General features: G+C 38.4%; 1 protein-coding gene across 23 annotated transcripts in view; it reads left to right on the top strand.

Moving 5' to 3' along the window:
• STAU2 (staufen double-stranded RNA binding protein 2) overlaps positions 1–23,416 on the top strand; it is a 218,321-nt gene that overhangs the window by 20,254 nt on the left and 174,651 nt on the right. For 12 of the 23 annotated variants that reach the window (XM_081116639.1, XM_081116649.1, XM_081116643.1 and 9 more), the window contains 2 exons: positions 11,383–11,542; positions 19,220–19,355. In XM_081116639.1, the coding sequence (XP_080972765.1) occupies positions 11,383–11,542; positions 19,220–19,355 (296 nt within the window). Of the gene's footprint in view, positions 1–1,680; positions 1,812–11,382; positions 11,543–19,219; positions 19,356–23,416 lie in introns of all 23 variants that reach the window. The other 11 variants (XM_081116633.1, XM_081116647.1, XM_081116646.1 and 8 more) reach the window with 1 other exon arrangement.

The raw sequence follows: 23,416 nt of genomic DNA, 5'->3' as shown, positions 1-23,416 counted from the left end.
AAGATTAAGTTTCTAAAACTAGCTATTTCTGGGCATTGAATGTGTTCTGCATAGGTTGTGACTGCAGTTTGATTGAGCAGGAAGTAATCCCCTTGCCTGTTATAACACCGATTCATGGGACATGAAAGAAACTGATTCTTGGGAAATGAAAGAAAAACTGAAAAGCAACTAATGTGTCTATAAATGAGATGAAGGAAAAACATAGGCTAAAATGATTTAACATAGTAGGAAGATTTCTGAAGCTGCTATAATTGCGGTAGAATTTAGAATACCATAAATTTAAAAATCTTAACCTCATAACAGCCTGTGAGTTAAGTAAGATAGACTTATTACCTTTAATTTATAGATAAGGAATAGAAGGCTTAGTAAATTTAAGTAAAAATCATTAGGGCCTTGCAGGCTGGGGAAGGATTTCTTAGGGCAAGAAAAGCACAGTCCATAAAAGATTACACGTGTTTTTTAAAAATATATAAAATCATTGGAAGAAGGACAGAAGCAGTACCCAGAAGAGGAAGCCCAGACGATCAACAGCATGAGAAGATGATTAGCCTCACCTAGAATCTGGATGCATATTAAAACAGTGGGGAAAACAAAAAACAGTAGTGGGATAGACAATTTGTCAAACATCAGATTACAAAAAATTAAATTACCCAACCCCACTACGTGTTTTCAGAGTTGAGGGAGATGGTAATTCTCATGCTGCTGGGGAAGGTAATTGGATACAGTCATTCTTGGTGCCACTGGAAGTGTTTTTACCTCTGGGAGTGCAGAATTTGAAGCAAACTAAATATCAGTAGGGGAGTGGAATAGGAATGGATACAATATTGTGATGGAAATGATACAGAGTGAATATATATTTATATTTATATTTAATATTTATATTTATTATATTACTATTTATGTGACTATAAAATCACATATATCAAGACTATGTATTTCTTCATGGATATACATGCATGCATATTAATGTATTTAAAATATCCCAGAGGGATATATTCTAAATTCATGTAATTGTGGGTTCTAGATAAAGGGAACTTAATGGAAGGTAATACTGTCATTTTTTTTAATAAGACTTAATAAGACTTAAAGGAAACATGGAAAATGTTCATTTCAGTTCTGGATGCTAAGGATGTGGGCATTTGTTAAATTATTCTTTCTACTTATATTTTCAAAATCTTGTTAAAAAAAAAAAGTTATAAAATAGTAGTTGAAAGAACTAGTACTTAAATTTAGGAATTGATTCCAAAGTCTAGACTTTTCAATTAATATGCTGCCTCAAAATGAGAAGATATACTGAATTTTACAGTAATAAGAATCAGGAGGATTATGTGTTTATGCTAAAATTTTTTAAGAAGAAAGAAAAGTTACAAGATAAATTAGAAATTGGTATAATTCTATATTATTTTCATATCTTTAAGCATGCTGTTACCATATATATGTATAGAGAGCAACTTGGGTACTTAGGAAAAAGTTACTTTATTTTATTGTTTAAAATGTGATACATATTTCTATTGCATGTAATGGAAAACATTAGATGATTTGAAATTTTAATATAAAATTCATGAAAATATTTTAATCCAAATATACAATCTGACTTCAAGCTAAAAGAGTGAAAATTAGCTTTTCTTCCATTGTGTAAAGTCAAGAGTGACAAAAACTTCACAGCCTTTTTATTTACAGCTTCTCTCCAAGATAAAATGGCAAAACCCAAAGAGAAAACTCCAATGTGTCTGGTAAATGAGTTAGCCCGTTTCAATAGAGTCCAACCCCAGTATAAACTTCTGAAAGAAAGAGGGCCCGCTCATTCGAAGGTAAGGTGACGAAGCAAGGTGGTGAGACATGCTTATCAAAGTCTATCAGAGTTTTCATCTCAGGCTTTCATTGTGCTTCATTTTGGGGGAGGGGGCAGCTGATGGCCTGAAGGCTCTTAGTTCTATATTAAAAACATTTTGAAGTCTGTAACTAGACAATTTTGTGTTTATTATGGTTTACAAAACTTAGATACAGCACTTCACAAAATCACGTGAGATACAGATATTTTATTTTCTTCTTGTAAATTAAGAAACTCGGGCACAGGAAAGTTCAGTGACTTGCATAATAGTTCATAAATGTCCGTGCCAACATTGGAATACGTGTTCCTTGGCTCCCAAGTATAGTGCTCTTTCCATTAGATGGTAGCTGCTACAGTAAAAATGCAAGTATAGCAGTGGTTACCTAGTGAGACATCTTTTCCATTGTTTAATTCCAAGAGTCACCATTTACAAAAGTTGTATAACCAATATTGTTGTTATCTATCCATTCACTTGTCATATTGTTCTTTTAAGTGGAAAAGCAACTTATATTTATATGTAGCCTTACACATATATGTTTGCATATATACATGTTACAAAGAAATCTGTAACTAATGCATTTATGTTTGAACTCTGTTCATCTGTTTTTAAAAGTCTCAGTTGTGCATAAATTTCCTTGGTACATTTTCAGCCTTGGATATTGGAGATTATGATCATGATCATCAATTTTTATATATAATGTGGAAGAAGTTGATTCTATAAAAGTTGGTTAATTTTCATAAAGCACCTAGCTACTGGGTTATTAAATTGTTTTCTAGCCTCTTTTTTTAAAGAAGTAAAATAAGATGAAATTAAAATCCATCAATTTTGTTTTGTATTAGAGGCTTTTATGAAGAATCTCTGGGCAACAATTTATATAATATCTTTTGTGCAGAAATAGAGGGTATGGCCTCGGTCTACCTGTCTAGTCATATATCCTCTTGCATACCCATTATTTCATACCCATTTCATGCTCATTCTCTTTCTGCCCTTGATCACGTTGAACTGTTTTTGTTTCCTAGCATGTTTCATGTGTTTTTCACATCCCTCTGACTTTGCCTGTGCAGTAGTGTCTCTCTGTCAGGAAGGTCCTTTTGCTGTTACTCATTTTTCAATACCCAACTCACATATCACATCTTCCAAAGCTCTGTGAAACTTGTCCGATCCCTCCACTCGGCCTCCAATAGGACCCTGCAGCTTTCTCAGTTGTGGTCATCAGTGTGCAATGATGTATGTTGGTCATTACTGTTGTATTAGGCTGAGCTTATTTAGAAGTTATAAAGATTTATTTTCTGTGTTTTATGGTTCCTCTGGTACATGTCCTCTTCATTCCTCATTGCCAATTCCAGGTATTCTTCCTAGAGACCCCCTCTCCCCACCTGTTTGAATTTCATAATGACTGACCCACGTGTGCCCCCATGGTAGACACTCATCTAGGGGATTCTGTCACGTTTCTCATGGCTCACTTTCACTCTCTTCCAACACTCATCCTGTTTTAATTTTTGGTGATTTCACTGTCTAAATAGATTACTGTTCCAACATGCTTATCACTTTTTTTGCACTTCTCCAGTTATCTTGTCTTCCACTCTTTCCTGTGTCACATTCTTGACCTTATCACCAGTAACTGCAAGACCTCCATTATTTTATGATGTCAGTCATTCATCTCCCCGTGACACTTCCTCTCTAGCCCGTCCCCTGTAGTAGTTTGGCTTTGGTAGTTCTCCACACCCACAGATGCTTCGAATCTGTCACCTTTTTACCATTTCTCACTCCCCTCAGTCCTCACCTGGTTCCTTATCCAGCTTAAATTCCATATGCCTTGTATGTGCCCTCAGCTCTTTCCCCTCTTGGTTAGTGCTTGCGTGGCAGAATCCCAACCTGAACCTGAATTTGGCCTTTCCTTCTGAATTACGGATGAACTGCCTGTGGAATGGCCAACCCCACCATTTCTGTACTAGATCCCGCCCTCTCTCACCTCTTCAAGCTTCCTCCATTCCTCCAGCTTCCCTTGCCTTCCCTCTCTTCTATGTCATCAATTTTCCCTTATAATGGGCCAGTGTTGTGGTGTCCGCTGTGGTCCACATTCTTATTTGGGAAGTAGTGACCTACCTTCAGTTTATGGGCTTATTTTTTTAAAAAATATATCTTTATTGATTTCAGAGAGAGGAAAGGAGAGGGAGAGAGAGAAACATCAATGATGAGAGAGTCATTGATCGGCTGCTTTCTGCACGTCCCTGACTGGGGATCGAGCCCTCAACCCGGGCAGGTGCCCTGACTGGGAATCGAACCCTGATCACCTGAATCCTAGGTCGACGCTCAACTGCTGAGCCACACCCGGCTGTGCTATGTGCTTTCTTCTTTCCTCCTTTGAATCATAACAGAATCTCAACAACTTATGGCAGCTTTCAATGTGTGACTTAAATAAAAATAATTATTTTAATGTTTGCCTTGCCCCTTTTTGTTTTCCTGTTCACATTTTAGTGGAACTCTAAAGTAATGTATTATACCTCATGTTACTGTGAGTCATTGGACATTGCTGCATCTCTTAGGTACTCCACAGCTCTTTATTTTTTCTATGGATTGTTGTTTTGATATTCTCAAATCTCAAACGAAGGCTATTGGAATGTAGGGTATAAGGAAGAGGGCCCTGAATAACATAAAATGGCATTTTCTCTTTTTCCTTTATTCCCATATTTTGATAAGTTGTCAGTATACAGGACTAAGTGTTACAAGTGCTGTGCTAGTGGTGGCACATTGAGAAGGTTTCCTTTGAATAGATATCCCTGAGGGAGGCAGTATCACCGGGGGCCTTGAAGCCAAGCAGTCTTTTTTTTTTTTAAATACTTGCTAGATTTGCCAGGCTTGATCTTTGCCCTACATCATCCAGATTGTGTGGCCTTGAACAGCTAATTTAGGTTCTCAGTTTTCTCATCTCTAATTTGAGAAATACAATACCTGTTCTAGTGTGGTGTCATGGCATGATGACTTGTAAATTCTTAGCAGTTACGTTGATGATGGAGGTGCCCAGGTAATTTTATCATTGCTTGTTAGTAGTGTATAGAATAAAAAAAAATTCTTGGTAAAGTAATTATTCAGTATTTATTACGTGACAGGCACTGTTCCTGTGCTGAAGCTTTCTCCTGTGCCATCTTCTGTGATATCATTCTGTGTATATTCTGGATATGAGTCCTTCATTAGATATGCTTGCCAAATATTTCCTCCCAGACTGAGTCTTATCTTTTCTGTGTTTTAAGTGTCTTTCAGAAAGCAGTTGTTAATTTTGATGAATTCTGACATCCATTTGTTCTCATATAGATTGTGCTTTTGGCGTCAGTCATATCTAAGAAATCTTTGACTTATCGAAGATCATAAGATTTTCTTCTATGTTATCTTCCAGATGTTTTATAGTTTTAGGTTTGACATTAGGTCTTAACATTTAGGTATAATTGCCATTTTGAGTTAAATTTTGTATGCGATGTGAGAGATGGAGCAGGGTTTATTTATTTATTTGTGTTTGCATGTGGGCGTCCAGTTGTTGAAGAGATGATTCTTTCTCCCCTGCATGGCCTGTGCCCCGTGTCACGCATCAGCTGCCCATGTGTCATATATGTGTTTGTTCCTGGACTCTGTGCTGTTGATCTGTTTTCCTCTCTTTATGCTATGCTGTACTGATCACTGCACCTGTACACTTCCTGAAATCTCATAGCATTAGCCCTCTAACTGTCCTTTTTCGGGATTGCTCGGGCTATTTCACATCCTTTGCATTTTCATATTAACTTTAAAGTCAGCTCATCTGTTCTGTAAAAACACCCTGCTGGGATTTTTATAGAACTGCCTTGAATCTTTAGTTCAATTTGGTGAAAATTAGCATGTTAGAAAAATTGAATCTTTCAACCCTTCAACAAAATATATCTCTCATTTATTTATTCTTTAATTTCTCTCAATAATGTTTTGTAGTTTTCATGGAACAGTTATTTTACACCTCTAGGTTTATCCTAAGTGTTTCACGTTTTTGATGCTATTGTAAGTGGTGTTATCTTTTATATTTTAGTTTCTATTTGTTTTTATTTATCATTGCTAATCTATAGGAATAACTGGTTTTTATATATGGATCTAGTATCCTGCTGTCTTGTTGAACTCACATATCAGAACTAGTAGTTTTTTTTAAAAGATTCTGTTGGATGTTCCATATGCCATTTGTGAATAAAGACAATTTTAAATCTTATTTTCCAATCTAAATGCTCTTTATTTATTCTTCCCTGATTGCATTGGCTAGAATGTATAGTGCAGTGTTGAATATAAGTCATAGGAGCTGATGTCTCTAACTTGTTCCTGATCTTATGGACAGTCATTGAAAATTTCCCCCCATTAATTGTGATGTTAGATGTAGCTTTTTTTTTTTTTGTAGATGGCTTTAAATAGATTGAAGAGATTCTTTTATATTTATCGTTTCCTGATAGTTTTTAACCTGAATAGATGTTGGTTTTTGTTATATGGTTCTACATTGATTGAGATGGTCATAGGGTTTTCTGTTTTTCATCTTTTGACATTGTGAATTATGTTGAGTCTCAAATGTAGAAACCATCCTTGTATTCCTAGAATAAAACACTGGTTAAAATGTATTATCTCGCCCAGCCGGGCGTGGCTCAGCGGTTGAGCGTCGACCTAGGATCCAGGCGATCAGGGTTCGATTCCCGGTCAGGGCACATGCCCGGGTTGCAGGCTGCAGCCAATCAACGACTCTCATCATTGATGTTTCTATCTCTCTCTCTCCCTCTCCTTTCCTCTCCCTGAAGTCAATAAAGATATATTTTAAAAAAATAAAAATATTATCTCAGTTCTATATGGATGGATTCCATTTGGTAATATTTTGTTAAGGATTTTTGTGTTTATCTATATGAGAGATATCGGTCTATAGTTTTGTTTTTATTTTGTTTTCTTTAGTAGTATCATACTTTGGTTTTTGGCATCAAGGTGGTGTTGGCTTCATAGACTAAGTTGGGGAGTGTTCCTTCTTTAATTTTTAGAAGAATTTGTATAAATTGGTATTATTTCTTTCTTAAATATTTGGTGGAATGTATCATTGAAACCAGGTGGGCCTGGAGTTTTCTTTGTGGAAAGAGTTTTAACTACATATTTATTTCCTTTAACATATATAGAGCTATCTGTTTCTTCTTGAATAAACTTTAGTAATTTGGGTCTTTCAAGGAACTTAGGTTGTTGAGTTTGTTGGCATAAAGTTGTTAGAAAATGTTCCCTTGGTTTCTTTTTAAAACTTTAAGAATCTGTAGTGATGTCACCTCTCTCATCCCTGAGTTTGGTAATTTGTGTCTTCTCTTTTTCTCATGATTAGTCTGGCTAGAGGTTTACCAATTTCATTGATCTTTGCAAAAAAACAGCTTTTGATTTTATTGATTTTTCTGTTGATTGTTTTTCTGTTTTGTTAATGTTTGCTCATCTTTATTCATTTCTTTTTTTCTGTTTATTTTAGATTTAATTTGCTCTTCTTTTTCCAGTTTCTTAATGTGGAAGATGAAATTAGCTTATTTGATGTCTTTCTTCTTTTCTAGTGTAGGCATTTAGTGCTAGAAATTGGTAAATGTTTTATGAGAAATTGAAAACTCTTGCATATTCTGTTCTTTTTGAGTATTCTAAAAATGTCGTTCAGGTGATGTTCACCAAGTGCAGTTCAAGCCCACTACGTTCTTTGGGATTGTCTGTGTGGTAATTGTGAGATCAGTAATTGCGGGGGTATTGAATCTGTGACTTTAGGGTTTTCTGTTTCCCTTCACAGTTCTGTTAGCTTTTGCTTCATAGGTTTTTTTAATGAAAGCTGTATATAAGATTACTTTATTCCTGTATCTTGTTTCTTCCTTCTATTTGCCCTTTTCCTTTCCTATTTGGTGAGATTTGGCTCTATGTTCAAGGGCCTTTTGCGGCCTTCGTCCAGCTTTAGTCTGGCGATAGCCACCTTCCTGGGGTGGGGGCCCACATGGACGGTGCCCTGTTAGCTCCCCCCACTGCATTCCTTCAGTAGCGATGACATATTCTTCCTGTGCGTCTGGGCCACTTTGTGCGTTTGCTGCCCTTTGTAGAGTCCCTGCGCAGCCTGAACTTCACCATCCTTTCAGGTGGGTATGGGTGGAACGTTGTCCTTCCGTCTCCGCTCTTTGGAAGGAGAGGACATGGTCTTCCTGCGAATGTGGGAAGGTGCACTGGAACGCCTTTTACAGTCCTTGGTCTAGTCAGAAGTCACAAAGGGATTGAACCTGATTTTGGCCCCCCGGTGCTTCTGTGATGGCCACAAAAGCAAAGAGCTTTGCTTCATAGATTTTGAAGCTGTGTTATTAGTTGCCTAAATATTTAATATTATGTCTTGATTAATTGACTCCTTTATTCTTATGAAATGACCTATGCTATCACTGGTAGTAGTCTTTGTTCTGCAATCTACTTTGATATTAATGTAGTTATTCTGATTTTTGGTCAATTTATGTGAGCATATATATTTTTTTATCCCATTACTTTTAATCTATATATGTCTTTATAATTGAAGTTCATTACTTATAGGTAGCAGTAGTTGGATTTTGCCTTTGTTTAAATCCAGCTTGACAATCATTACCTTTCAATTATGGTCATTTACACCATTTTGTTTTAATTTTCACAGTCATCCTTTGTGTTTTTATCAGCCCCATTTCACTAAAGAAGAAAACAGAGAAAGAATAAATAACTTCCCTAACGTAGCACATAGTAAGTGCTGGAGCTATGACTTAAACTCATAAATGCATACTGTGTTTCAGGATTCCTACTTGAAATTATTAAAATTTTATTGTAATAGGATTTCCCCCCGCCAGTTTGAGATATAATTGACATGTAATATTGTATTAGTTTTAGGTGTACAGTGTAGTGGGACTCTTAAGAGAGGTTTCAGAAAAGCAGAGGATTGACTGGGAAACTTGTATTTTATAGGATGTCCATGTTGATGGTGGTCAGAAGGATAGTTTGGATGGGAAAGTATTACATTAAGAGAATGATGTTAGGAGGATCTTTCAGTAGTTCAGGGGAGAGATACTGATATACTTTACTAAGAATTGGCGAGAAGTATAAAGAAAGGAGGCCAGATCTGAAAAACATTTTTGACGTTGAATCAGTAATTTGATCGTTGGATGTAGGAGAGAGTGGAGAGAGAAACAGGAGACAAGGAAGACCATTCATAGGTGCCTGGCCTGTGAGACATGGACAGTGTAAGAAGAAGGAAGATAAGAGGTAGGAGGTGAATGAAATATTCTGAGTGTGAGTTTGTAGGGGCCTGAGACTTGGTGGTGCCAGTCGAGATTGCAAGGACATTTTGAGAGGCTATTCAATAACGTCTCAGGAAGGCAAGGGTAAGTGAAGATGTGACGGAGGTTTCGAGCCTGAGTTAATGGGTGAGCAGTGAGTGCAGCCTCCTGGACTGAGCTGTCTTGGAGGAGGGTGCAGGGGATGGCCTTTGTCGCAGTTCTGTGTTAAATACTGTAATCTGGAAAAAAGAGTTTTAAAGTTAGGTAAATGCATTAAAGATATGTTTTAGGTATGTATTTTAAACTGAATCAGAATAAAAGAAAAATTAATCACTTCTAACAGACATGCACATGTTTTGAATTCCAAATGATTGTAAATATTTTCCAACTCTGTATTTTGAAGAACTGAAAACCTACACAAAAAATTGGAAGAGTAGTACAGTGGATACTCATACCTTTCAGATTTACCAGTCCTCATTATATTTACTACATTTACTTTATTTTTTGCTCCTTCACATAGATGTAGACATACACTTTTTCCTTGAAGAACCTGAAAATAAATTTCAACTACCATGACATTTCAACCTTAGGTTATTTTTATTTTAAAAATTTTTAGAGAGAGGAAGGGAGATGGAAAGAGCGAAACATGATTGTGAGAGAGAAACATTGATCGGCTGCCTTCTGCATGCCCCTACTGGGGATCAAGCCTGGAACCGGGTCCTGTGCCCTGACTGGGATGGAACCAGTGACCTTCCAGTGCACAGGACGACGCCCAGCCAAGCCACACCAGCCAGGGTCACCCTACGTTCTTATCTATGTTGTGAAAAACTAAAGACATTCTTCTCCATAACCACAATACTGTATCATCACTCAAGAAATTTGATCTTTACTGATCGTATTATTTGATACATATATAGTCCATAGTCATATTTCCTGAGTTGGTCTCTAAATGCCTTTTCTACTTTCTTGTCTTCCAAGTACAAATCCAGTCAAGGGTCATATGTTGTACTTTATCATGTGGTTTCATGTTTCTTGAGCATCCTTTCATCTCTAATAGCTATTATTCTTTTGTTTTGTTTTTCCTTTCATGACATTGTCATTTTTGAAGTGTTTAGTCCAGTTGTCTTATAGAATATGCCATCATCTATATCTGTCTGATTGTTTCCCTGCGATTAGATTTAGGTTAAACATTTTTGGTCAAGGATATTCCAACTTCCCACTGGGTCATATCAGGATGTTCATGATGTCAGTTTGTGTGATTATTGATGATTTAACTTTAATCACTCGATTAAGGCATTTTCTACCTGATCTTTTTCCTGCAAAGAACCATTTATTTCTTTATAATTGATAAGTGTTTGGGGTTAATACTTTGTATTTTTAGAGAGTACTAAGTTATATGTGGAGTAAAATAGTGGATTGTGTGTGAATCCTGTAACTTGATTCTAAATTGTCAAAGTGAACAGTAGGTTTGGGGCTGATTGTAAATTGTCAAAGTGAACAGTAGGTTTGGGGCTCATATGGAAATAGAGCATGAATGGAAGGTTAGGGTGTGAAGGACAGGTGGAACCTTTGCGCCAGGCTAGAACAGGAACAATCGAAGGGTTTTAACCTGCTGTTGGTTGGGGCGATGCATTTGGATTTGAGCTTTAGGAAGATAGTTTTAACAGCAATCAGTTGGGAGATTATTATATCTGAGCTAAAGATGATGAAAGTCTGACTCCAACACAGCAGACAGAAGAGGGAGGTTTGAGAAATACTTAGGAGGTTAAAATGGACAGAATTTGGTGACTGGTTAAATGTTGATTGTGGAGGATTGAGAGTGTCTTGGTGACACATTTGATAGGTTTGCCTGACCTATTGACTCGACTGTGCTAAGTATGAAGTTTAAGGAAATTGATTTTACAAAGTGTAACAGAGACAGGGCCTTTTGGATTCTCTTACAGTTTCTCTTTACTCCTGGCACTTATTCTGCTCTTTTGAGGACTGCTTGAATGGCATTAACAGTATGGTTCTATTTAGGGAAGTGATTTCTTCTTGACTTTCTCTACCCAAAATGAACATGTATGCCTTTCAGCCTTTGGATAGGACAGATCACAATTTGGCACAATCTCTTGAAGTTCTTTCACAAAGTAGAATCAGGTTTTGTTAGAAGTGATCTTAGGGTCAGCTTTAGCTTTAAAATGTTGATTCTATGGTGTATCTGTTTTTCTCTCGGACAGCACATTTGATTTCCTGAAAACTTTTAATGTTTTTCTTTCTCTTTCTGTTTTTCTAAGATGTTCTCAGTGCAGCTGAGTCTTGGTGAGCAGACATGGGAATCGGAAGGGAGCAGTATCAAGAAGGCCCAACAAGCTGTTGCTAATAAAGCTTTGACTGAATCGACGCTTCCCAAACCGGTTCAGAAACCACCCAAAAGTAATGTTAACAATAACCCAGGTATGTACAGAACTCGTTTCCTGTGTCACGCTGTGTGTGCTGTGTGAGCTGGCCTCTGTGTGTTCGTTATAGCAGGCAGGTGTGTAGTCAGCAGGTGTATTAAGAGCACATACAAAAGAGACAGGTGAATGATAACTGAAGGTGAGAGGATGCAGGAGGTAATTGTAATTATTTAAAAAAATTGCCTCTGTGGATACTTTAGTGGTGCATTACTGACTTTTTCAATCTTGGCGAAAAGAAATGTGGATACAAAGAACATAAAATAAGATTGCATGTTTTTTCTAAAGTGAAGATAGAAATGATCAATTTTTCTTCTTAAATATATCATATAAAATTTAATAATTAAAATAGTTATTCTTTTCTTTTTTTTCGAATATATCTTTATTGATTTCAGAGAGAGGAAGGGAGAGGGAGAGAGAGGGATAGAAACATCAGTGCTGAGAGAGTCATTGATTGGCTGCGAGCCTGCAACCCGGGCATGTGCCCTGACCGGGAATCGAACCCCGAAAGCCTGGATCCTAGGTTGATGCTCAACCACTGAGCCATGCCCGGCCGGGGCTCTTTTCTTGGTTTAATAAAAAATTATAAAATTAGCCTAAGCATCTTCTTACTGTTTGTTGATGTACAAATGATTGATAGGCAGTTTAGAACATTTATGTGACATTTAGTTAAAAACCCACAAATCAAAGAAAACCCTACTTGTGTGTAATATAATGCTAAGTAAGTGAATGTTCTAATTTTAAGCTCCTCAATAATAAAGTTGTTCTAATTGCATATAATACCAACAGCATTGTACAGTGTGTCCAGTAATCTATTGGGAAGACGCAAACCTGTGTTGGACATAGTGCATGAGTTTGCAGCATCGAGTTAATAATGTTTCATAAGTTTATTACCAGCCCTGCATCCGTTTACTTATTTGTTAACTTATTAATTCAAGTGGTTACCTTTTGACCAGTGTTGCTTTAGGTATTTTTGTGATGGAGTACAGAAACACATTTTGCCTTCCAACAATGACTCTGTAAATCGATTTAATTACAGTTCACAAGCTTATGCTTGTAATCAAGTCAGACAGTTCTTGCTCTTGTGGCACCTACTAGGTAGACACAGTCTCCTCTTGCAAGGACTGCTCTTTCCAGAGCTCTGTGCTTTCCTACTGCTATCCTTTTGCTTCTGTTCAACTGATTCCAGTACTTTTTAAGTAAGCTTAAATAAGCCAGACTATTATTACAGTAAAGAAAAAAAACACTATTCAGTTTGAAGTTGGTAAGAGGCTACCTACTTACTTAATTTTTAAAAATCTCTTTAGATTGCTGGTTGATCATTAGTACCCTCTGTTTATTAAGAACTTACATATATCTATATATATCTAAGAAGTATAAAATACTGATTTCACATTTGTATACATAAATCACATAACTCACTGGTAAAGGTTAGGTAACAAGTAAATAATAACAGCCATTAGTATTGTGAGTAATGGTAACGTGGACTGAGGGAGCTGAGGTGCGATATGGGCCTTGACTGGACAGAGGGCTGGCGTGGAGGAAAGGAAAGAAGACTCCTCTGAGGAAAGGCACTGAAATTGGAATCTGGACAATGAGTTTGGTTTAAAAAAATTGGTAGATGGTTTTTAGTTAGAGTAGGTAAGTGACCATTAAGAGATGAGACTGAAGATACAGTTAGGGAGTGGATTGCCACGGGCTTGAATGCCAGCTTCAGGAGATTAAGTTTTATCTATACAGCAGGTCCTCGAATGACGCCATTTTATTAGATGCAGGAACTTAACTCTTGTGTATATCACTTAGCCTATAGGAAATTGGTTTCCTTATACACCGTTTAGCTTAAAGTCAAAGAACTATTGACGATGTTAAGTGAGGACTTGTGTAGTTTGGTGGATTGATATTTAGGAGCTGGTGGATATGTTCAAAAAAGCATGTTAGAGGTTCAATTTGACATGTGAATGGGAGGCAGAAAATACTAAAACCATGGTCTGTTAGGAAACCCCTGCTATAGTTTATGGGTGAAGAAAAGACAAGAAACTCATATGCATTGAGTACCATCTGCCCCTACTCTGCAGAGGTGTTGGGAGTGGCGGTTGGAACCCAGGACAGGTGTTCCCAGTCCAGTGGCTGCAGCCACGGGAGTGCAGCGCTCTCCAGGGCGGGTGGTGTGAATGGAGCCAGAGCGGTGTGAGCCGAGCTCTGGGTCAGGCCCCCCTTGGAAGGTTATTGCAGGAGGCACACCAGCTGGGGAGCCAGGGGAACGGAACAGGACTGAGTCTGGAGGGCCAGAGGAGATGCATTTCCACTGTTGAAAGTTGCAGAGGGCTGAGATTGAGGTAGATTTGGGGGGTAAACTTTCAGAATGGAGTATAATAGAATGTGTGGGCAAGCGCACAGGTTCCGCCGTAGAGCCCTGGTGGATTTTTGCTCTTCGATTGCTTTACCAGTTCCACAGGCTTTACCAGAGCCTCAGCCCTTTCGAGTGGTTGCACAACTCCAAAGGGAGCACTGTTCTGCTCTCTGATGTCTTACATTCATTGTGCCTGCTCGTTGGGACCATACACTTGATAGCTTGTTTTTGTCAGTGTTATGTTTGGGAGAGTCATCTGTGTTGTGTTTAACAGGATAGTATCCCAGTGCTCCATAGTATCCCACTCAGGAATATCCCACAGCTTACTTAGTCATTGTCCTGTTGGGGGACAGTTGGGTTGTTTCCAGTTTGGGGCTGTTAGTTAGAAATAATACGGCTGTGATCATTCTTGTACCTGTACGTCTCTTGGGGATGTACCTAGGATTGCAGTGGTCGGGTCATAGGTTATGCATGTGGTCATTCTTAAATCAGAAAACGAATTAAGGCCAGAAGTTGATGAACGTCACAAGAAAACAGGTGTCTTAGTCGCTGTTTTTGCATCACAAGCTTTCATTTTTTTCTGTTGGAAAAAATAAGAAAGCTATTCAGGCATGGATTAGATGCAGTAAAGAAACCAACACAGTTTTGGCCAAATTGTGTAGTAGATTGCAGTAACAGTGAAATGGTGTTCTTGAGAGAATTTTCCTCGAAGTTCGACAGGAACAACTCTGACCATTCTCTTCTCTCTCCTATAATCCAATTGCCATTAACAGAACGTATCCATTTAAAGCAGTTTTGGGTTACCCAATTTGGAGACCCAAGCAGTTTTGGGTTACCCAATTTGGAGACCCATGCTTAATTCAATGTTAAATTTTATTATTCTGTTTGCCCTATATGTTCACCATTGCATTTAAGTATCTTCTATTTTGATTTTATTTTGAAATCAGTAAAAGCATCAGGATGAGAAAAATTGTACATAATCCTATAGGTGGTGTAAGCCTGTGGTCCTAGCACCTCAGGAGGCTGGGGCAAGAGGAGTGCTTGAGCCCAGGAGTTCTGGGCTGTAGTGCCCTGTATTGATGGGGATCAGTGACCTCTTGGGAATGCGTGTGACCAGGTTGCCTAAGGAAGGGTGAACCCGCCAGGTCAGAAACAGAGCAGGTCAAAACTCCCTTGCTGACCAGGAGTGGGGTTGTGTCTGTGAATACCATTGCACTCCAGCCTGGGCACACAGCCAGACCTGTCTTGTCTGTCCCTCCTCGATTGAGGGAACCTGTGTCTCCTGAATGAATTAGCAAATGAATGTTTGCCCCTTTCCAAGTTCATACTTACAAAAAATACAGACATAATATATGCACACATCATATCAGATGTCATTTTCCCTTCCTTGCCAATGTATGGTATCTTCCAAAATTTTTAGCAGTTCTTGTAGGGGGTAGAGTAGTAGTAGTTCATTGTGGTTTTAATTTGCCTTTCTTAGTGACGAGTGGAGCTGAGCCCCTTTTCATGTGCCTGTTGGCTCTCCTCTGTTGTAGGGTGCCGGTTGAAATAATTTTCCCATTAAAAATGGCATTGTCTGTTTTTTAAGCTTTTCTGTTTTGTTTTGTTTTGTTTTTACTTGTAGGGTTTTTACATATTCTGGATTCGTTTCCTTTGTCAGCTCTGTGTATTGCAAATATCCTTCCATACTTTTAATGTGCATTTTGATGAACAGAACTTTTAAATTTGAATGAAGTCTAATTTACTGGTCTTTTCCCTTATGGTTAGTGCTTTTGTGTGTGCTACAACATCTTTGTCCCCCACAGAGTTACAAAGATAACCTCATAATACTTTTAGAAGCTTTGTCATTTTATCTTTTAAATTTAGGTCTATGGTCTGTCAGGATTTAAGGTTTATGTATAATGTGAGGGTCAGGATTTTTCTCCTTTTTAACATACATTCAGTAAACTCTGTCCCATTTATTGAAAAGACAATCCAAAAAAAAAAACAAAAAAAAAACAGTTGGATTCATTGTACGTCTGCCAGGCTTCTCTCTTGTAAAGTTAATAAGTCTATTTTATTGTTAAATAATAAGTTAATAATTATTTTCTGAGGAGACACTTTGAGGCTATATGAACATTCTGTTTTTCATCAAACCCTCCCTCACCCATCAGATTTCTCGCCCATTGGTGATTCTTGCCTGAATCAATTACTGCTCTGAAGAATGCCAGAGTGATTTTTTACCTTTTGTGATTTAAAACAACAGAAATGTATTCTTTCCCAAAGGGCGATTTTTAAATTCCAGTGTTCTTCTCAGATTTATTAGTTGGCATTTCTACCCAAGAGCTTTCTCTTCCCCCTTGTTTTTTCATTTGCCCATTTATTATCATTATAGACACTTGCATTCCTGTTTTACTTAGAGGCTTATAATATGTCATTTATTTTGATTCTCCACCTGCCCCAGATCTTGCCAGTGATATGGCCCCTTCCAGGTCATTCCTGTTTCCTTCTTCTATCTTCCCCCTCCTTTGAGCACTTCTTTCTTTCTGATACAATAGCTGTTCCTCGGTCATCTTGTATTTTCCTTGCCCTGGCGCTGGCCAGTTCTCCAGGGAGCCCTGGCTGATTAACATCAGTTCATTCTTTCAACAGATATTTATTGAGTGACTACTGTGTTCCAGGGACTATTCTAACTTTCCACAAAGCTGTGTCCTCAACTGTCAGTAAAATGTTGCTCCTTGAAAACGAGTTGTGGCAATTTCCTTTCTCCTGTCACATCCTAGGAATCCGCAATTGTAGCTCTAGACGTTTGTATATCTAATTCGCCTTTTTATATTTATCACTGATAAGTGTAGAAATTTCCTTTAATGTGTCTGAAAACCACTGAAAACTGGTCGTGTGTTCACATAACAGTGTTGTTTATACCCATGTGATGCATGAGGATTCCCGTGTAATGATTATGTGTGTGTAACCTGTGTCCAACTCACACATGCTGAGCATCACCGGAGGGAGCTCAGAGCTCGAAGCTCCTCTCTGAGCGTTTTGTGGGCCGCGTCGCTGCGTGGTCCCGCTCTGACAAGACAGTTGGCGGTATTTCACTCTAGAAGAGGGAGCCTTTGCAGCACGGTGTGTGCTTTTCTGCTTATCTTCTCTCCTTCACAGAGACCCGGCTTGGACTTGACACTCTTGGTGTCTGTGTGATTATTGCAAAGGAGAATTCAAAATGACATGAATCTTACAACTGATTCACATGGTATGGTAAAAAACTGAAGTCCTTATGAAGTAAGAAAACCGTAAACTTTTAAAGGCATGGACTGCCCTTTGGTGTTGATAGAAATCTTTGGAAATTTGTTAGGCTATCTGTAATAAAGTTAAACATAAACCTACTCTGCGACATAGCAGTTCCACTGCTAGGCCTATACACCCAAGAGAAATGAGTGTATATACACGAAATACTTATTTCTCAAAGTTCAAGGTGGCCTTTTACTTAATAGCCCCAGACTGGAAATAACCCAGATGTCCCAACGACAGCAGAATAGATAAGCTGGTATAGTTCTTCTTTGGACTCTTCAGTGATGACAAGTTTGAAATACTGATAGATGCAGTAAAACCGTGATGTCGAGTGAAAGAAGCAGGACAGTGCGACACACACTCAGACCTGAAGGACAGACAAAGCTGGCCTGTGATGACGAAGTCCCAGTGGGCGACTTGGGGAGGGAGGTGGTGACGGAAACTGGCGTGAGGAGCGTTCCGGTGCTGGCACGCTCGCTCGCCATCTGAGTGGAGGCCCACGAGCCTTGCGTGCAGTCGTTCCTGGGGCTGGGTGCGGGACGTCTGTGCGCTTTCTTTCTCCCTTGGGAAGACCCTGAGCGAATGGAAGAGGCAGAAAAGAGAACTCCTCCGTGCTTGCCTCTCCTCTGCCCGAGCCTGTGGGTTAAATTAGGGATTTAGGCTAACTTGACTTCATTCAATCCTTAACTCTTCTTTGCTGTTTTTCTTCTATTCCCTCTTTTCTCTCCACCGCCTCTGTCCTTCCCCCGTCCCTCCCCCTCTCAGCCTGGCTTTCCTTCCTGTTCCTCGCCCCAGCCGGGTCTCACAGGGCCCTGTGGATGGAGCCCTGGGGCAGGGTCTTGGCTCTTTTTTTTTAAAAAAAAATATCTTTATTGATTTCAGAGAGAGGAAAGGAGAGGAGGAGAGAGAGAGAGAAACATCAATGATGAGAGAGTCATTGATCAGCTGCCTCCTGCACGCCCCCAACTGGGGATTGAGCCCACAACCCGGGCATGTGCCCTGACCAGGAATCGAACCCCGATCGCCTGGATCCGAGGTCGACGCTCAACCACTGAGCCACGCCCGGCCGGGCTGGGGACTCTGCTCTTGGCAGTGGCCCGCGGCTGGCTGCCCGGTGTGCGTCGGGTCAGCTCCCCTCGCGGCCGCTCTGTGCCGGTCCCGGGTTAGCTGTGGCAGGAGGCAGACGCACTTTTGTATGGTGAATGGAGTGTTAAATACACGGTGCACAGAATTTACATTGCAAGCACATTTTACTTTCCAGGAAAGCTTAGAGATATTTTTGTGATTTGTTATATGCAATATATGCGCATCTGTTTTATTAAAGATCCTCTGTTGGCACTTAAAATAACTTGACATGATAATTTTACATTCTGTGTTACTCATTATGGAATTCAAACTCGTGCTAAAGTAGAGAGAGCGAGCGGACGTGTCTCTGTGCATCCCCAGCTTCTGGTTATCCAGGCATGACGGCCAGTCGTGTTTCTCTTCCCTCCCTCCCCTGAGTTATTTTGAAACTAGTCTCTGATGTATCACTTCACTCATGCATGTTCAGTATGTATCTACAAAGATTATCTGCAGAAAGCATTACTCGTATTCCTTTGTTCTGTTGGTTATAGAAAAAAATTGAAATTTATTTTCATTAGATAAATCCAGGAATTTCTGATGACTGACTGTATTTCTTGCTAATTTTAGTTGCTTGATTACCAAAATATAAATAAAAATATTCACAGATCATAATGTTTTTGATGAGGTAGTTGTAAGCTTTCTGGGGTAAGCTCATTACTTTATAATATTCAAATTAAGCAATCTATGAAACTTGTGTGCCTTGTTTTGAAATAGTATCACTATAAAGTTGAATTTTTGGTCATTACAGAAAATGTTACAAAAACCCCAAATAGATTTCATTTGAAACGATTTTCCTGTTTACGTAGTTTGTTTATACACTCCCTTAGAAAATCATACCTCCTTCCATGGTAATTATACGTAGTGTAAATAGTGCTTGCAAGATTCATTATGGAAATAGTTCACTTGTGTGCCTTCGATGTGTTTCTTAAACAGGTAGTATAACTCCCACGGTGGAACTGAACGGGCTTGCCATGAAGAGGGGAGAGCCTGCCATCTACAGGCCACTAGATCCAAAGCCTTTCCCAAATTATAGAGCTAATTACAACTTCCGGGGCATGTACAATCAGAGGTGCGTATGTCTGTTTATGGTTTTGTTCTTATTTATTAATTTATGCAAATTAAAACATTCCTGAAACTCAAAGAGTATTTGCATTGTAAAGAATTTTGACTTTGGGCATTTTGCATGGGATTTAGATAGATCAGACTCACAGGAATATTTAACTTAAAAAAATAACTGGTTATCAAGAACTAGTTTTCATTGAGTCATGAGACCCCTATGTTTGTTGCAGGCAGGACCATATTTTAGTTATTCAACAATGTGGTGCTGACTACCCAGCTGGCTTGCTTATTTCCTCACCAAACAGGTGCTTAGCTTAATTAGTGTTTTTCTTAATTTGTCTGAATACATTGCAAACATGAGTGTTTATAATTTTTTTAAAGATAATTTTTCATTGTTAAAAAAAGCATGAAATTATAGGGCACTTCAGTGAAATTTAGTACTGTGAAAACAGGAGTCAGAGCCTACTTTTCTCCTAAAAGAGTTTTTATAATTTAAAAACAAAATTGTTGGATTTACTGCCTTTCTGCACATTACATAATTTTGTGATAGTTACAAATGTAATAGAATCTTCTTTTACAAACATGGCAGGATATTTTTTTACAGTGTATTATTTTTTTTCTGATCATTTATAAAAGTAATTTAACTCATTGTAGAGGATGTGGAAAGTGCAGAAAATTAAAAAGAAATTATAAATAAGTTGCAGTCCTAGAATTAACCACCTTTAATATTTTGGTATACTTTATCTTATACTTTGCATATAAATATATTTAACCAAATGGAAGTTATCCACTATGTACAATTTCCGTAGTACTTCATGGAGGTATGTATAAATGGTAAAATGCACAGATCTTAAATGTCCATCTTGATGACTTCATTTGATTATTTTATTTATGTGTATGTGTATTTATAGTTTACTTGGTGACTTTTTACATATGTGAATCATCATCTGTCACCCTCGGATCAAGAATGCTTCCGTCACCCTGGGAGTTTCCCCCTCCCTCCTCCCAGAAGCAGCCACTATGTCACCGTAGATTAGTTTTACCTGTCATTGAGCTTCATGAACTAGAGTCATGTAGTATCTACTCTCTGTGTCTGGCCTTTTCCACTTCATATAATGCTTTTCTGGTTTTGTTTGTTTGCTTTTGTTTTTAGAGATTCATCTGGGTTGCTCATATCTGGGTTTTGCTTTTTATTGCTGAATGCTGTTCCATTGCATGACTATATCATAATTTGTTCATCTCATATATGTAATTGCTTTCTTTTCACCAGGCCACCCACACTGAGGTGAGGGCCCCTCCCTTCCCACCAGGACGACACAGTCAGTTTCCCGGACACACCTGGGAGGAAAGGGGGGACAGAAGTCTAGGAGATTGTGCTCCCTTTTTCTCAGAGAACCTTAGCAATATTTAAATGACTGACTTATAGTGATCATTAATACAGTGATCATTTTTCATATCTTTAAGTAATCTTTAAAAATTATTTTTGATGGATATTAATGCTTCATATGGCCAAGGTTTACTTTATAAGTATATAAACAGGTGAAAACAAGGAATACTTTATAAGCATACAAACAAAACATACCTTTTTTGATCATTTAGGTTTCCCTTTTTTGACAATTATAAATAATGCTACAGTAAACACTCTTTGTATACAAATTTTTGTTTACATCACTGATTATTTCTTTAAGATAGATTACTGCAAGGGGAGTATCGGATTAAAAAGAATATATTTTTGCCTAATTACATTAAAGTTTGTACCAGCTACTTACAGTATATTCCGTTGCTCTCTGACAACACGAATTGGGTTTCAACACATTGTCTTGTTTGATAGTTAAAAAGTGGAGTTTTTAGATTTTGGTTTTATTGATTACTTGTGGGGCTGAACAGGTTTTCAAATATTTATTTGTTGCTTATCTTTTGTGACTTGTCTGTTATAGTTTGCTAATGTTTATTTCATTGATTGACCAATCTTCAAGTGTTCATGTGTTCAGGGTATTACAGTAAGTCTTTATTTAATTTTCCTGCTTAAAAATAATTGGTTAGTTTTGTGTTTGTTTTTAATGTACTACAATTTTAAAAGATATATCTAATCTGTTATTTTTTTTGTTATTTCTTCCACTACTTTTATGTATAAGTTCTCGCATGTGATCAGATATTTGCAAATGCTTTGAAATTTTTTTATTGAGATATAATTGATGTGTAACATTGTGTAAGCATAAGGTGTTTGAATTGATTTGATACATTTATATTGCACTGTGGTTGCCAATGTAGTGTAGCTAATACTTCTATCATGTCACGTGGTTATCATTTTGTCTTGGTGTGGGATGCTGATGCTTTTAAAATCATTTGGTATATTTGCTGACATTACTACTCAGATGTGAGAAGAAGTTATTTATTTAGTCTATCCATAATTTGATATTTTTCGGTGTCTTGCTTGGTAATGGAAAAATTACCATTTAAAACTTAGTTCTATTTAAATTGTAAGTCAGCCATTTAAATATTGCTAAGGTTCTCGGAGAAAAAGGAAGCACAGCCCCCTAGACTTCTGCCCCGCCCTTCCCTCCCAGGTGTGTCTGGGGAACTGACTGTTGCTCTGGTGGGAAGGGAGGGGCCCTCACCTCAGTGTGGGTGGCCTGTATTGTGCTCTGTCTCTGCTCCTCTGGTCTTTCCCGGGGTGGCCCTTGTCCACCAGGTAGCTGACACCTCTCTTGCCTGCCCTGCTGAAACCTGTACTTGGTGATCGTGGGCCATAGTTTCCTCCTAAGTAGTCATCGAGAGTATCTATCATCTTGCCTGGCTGCCTTGATCTCTGAATCCTTAGCTCTCTTTGGCCCCTGGGATGCTGTTTCATTCTCTGTGGCCTCTTCTAGCTGTGGAGAACCCTGTGCAGGCTTGTCAGCTCTCAGCTTGGTGTCTACACTGTGTGGGAGGCGAGAGGGACATCACCTTTGTCCTATAGTAGCTTCAGTTTCTCTCTCGTATAATAAAACTACAGTATTTGCCTACTTAAGCACAATAGATCTGTTTGGCCACCCGAGCTAGGAACCTTGCCTGTTTTATATTTGCAAGATAGTTAATTTTTAATGTGCTATAATGAACAGACTCATGAGGGTTTTATATTTAAATGTTTATTGATTTTGATACCTATAGTCCTGTATTGAAATTTTGCTTGAGTTTTGATTAGTGAATTTATTGCTTATTTTTGATTTTTTTGTTGTGGCATAATTGATATATAACATTATAATTTATTTCAAATGAAAGAAATCTGGTGGTAAAGCAATAAAAAAATCTGACATTAACCTCTGTCCTTACAGAGCTCATGTTCTAGTGGGGGAGGCCGTCGTCAGTAAGAGGCAGTTACTCACTGAGAAGGTGACAATGTTAATAAAGAGCTAAAGGAACAGAAGGAATCAGCATTGTGGATGGCGTGAGAGGGGGGAGTGGTCCAAGCAGTAGAAACTGCAAGTGCAAAGGCCCTGGGGTATAGAGTGCCCGTGTGTGGGTGCCCCCTCAGGAGGCCAGGCGGCTGGAACTGAATGAACCAGCAGGCAGGGGGTTGGGATGTGAGGATGTGACGGGTTAGCTGGTTTGCTTTGATGCTAGTTTTTCTGCTTTAGATTTCCTGTTAAGAATGCTGACATTTTTCCTTTGTTGGCAATTCCTAGTTTCACAATCTGACTGTGGTTGTCATGAAGGTGCAAGAATTTTGTTTGACTTCTCCAAGGGGTTGTGCCGTAGGCCATTTCCATAATGGATAAAGGGAATTTTCCCTTCAGGTTTTTGGAGAGTCTTGAGAATTTTCTATAGGTCACAAAAAGTGTAAAAAGAAAGTAGGGAAGGTGCAGTGCCGTGTTTCACAAAAGCGCACAGCTCACAAAACGGCAAACCTCACCGCTACTCCGTTAGAATGATAGTACCACTTATGACCTTAATTTGCAGATGACAACACCTGAGTGTGTTACAGGACTTTGGAGCCAAAGATTCGAGGAGACTCTCTTCTCCTTGTCAGGTTCCAGATGAATCAGTAGCTTCTGAATAAGGCAGGGAATGAAAGGTTAAGAAGTTTAAGAA

This window comes from Miniopterus schreibersii, assembly GCF_964146895.1.
Source record: "Miniopterus schreibersii genome assembly, chromosome: 17".
Taxonomy (NCBI): Eukaryota; Metazoa; Chordata; class Mammalia; order Chiroptera; family Miniopteridae; genus Miniopterus; species Miniopterus schreibersii.
This window is presented reverse-complemented; position numbering and strand designations above follow the sequence as displayed.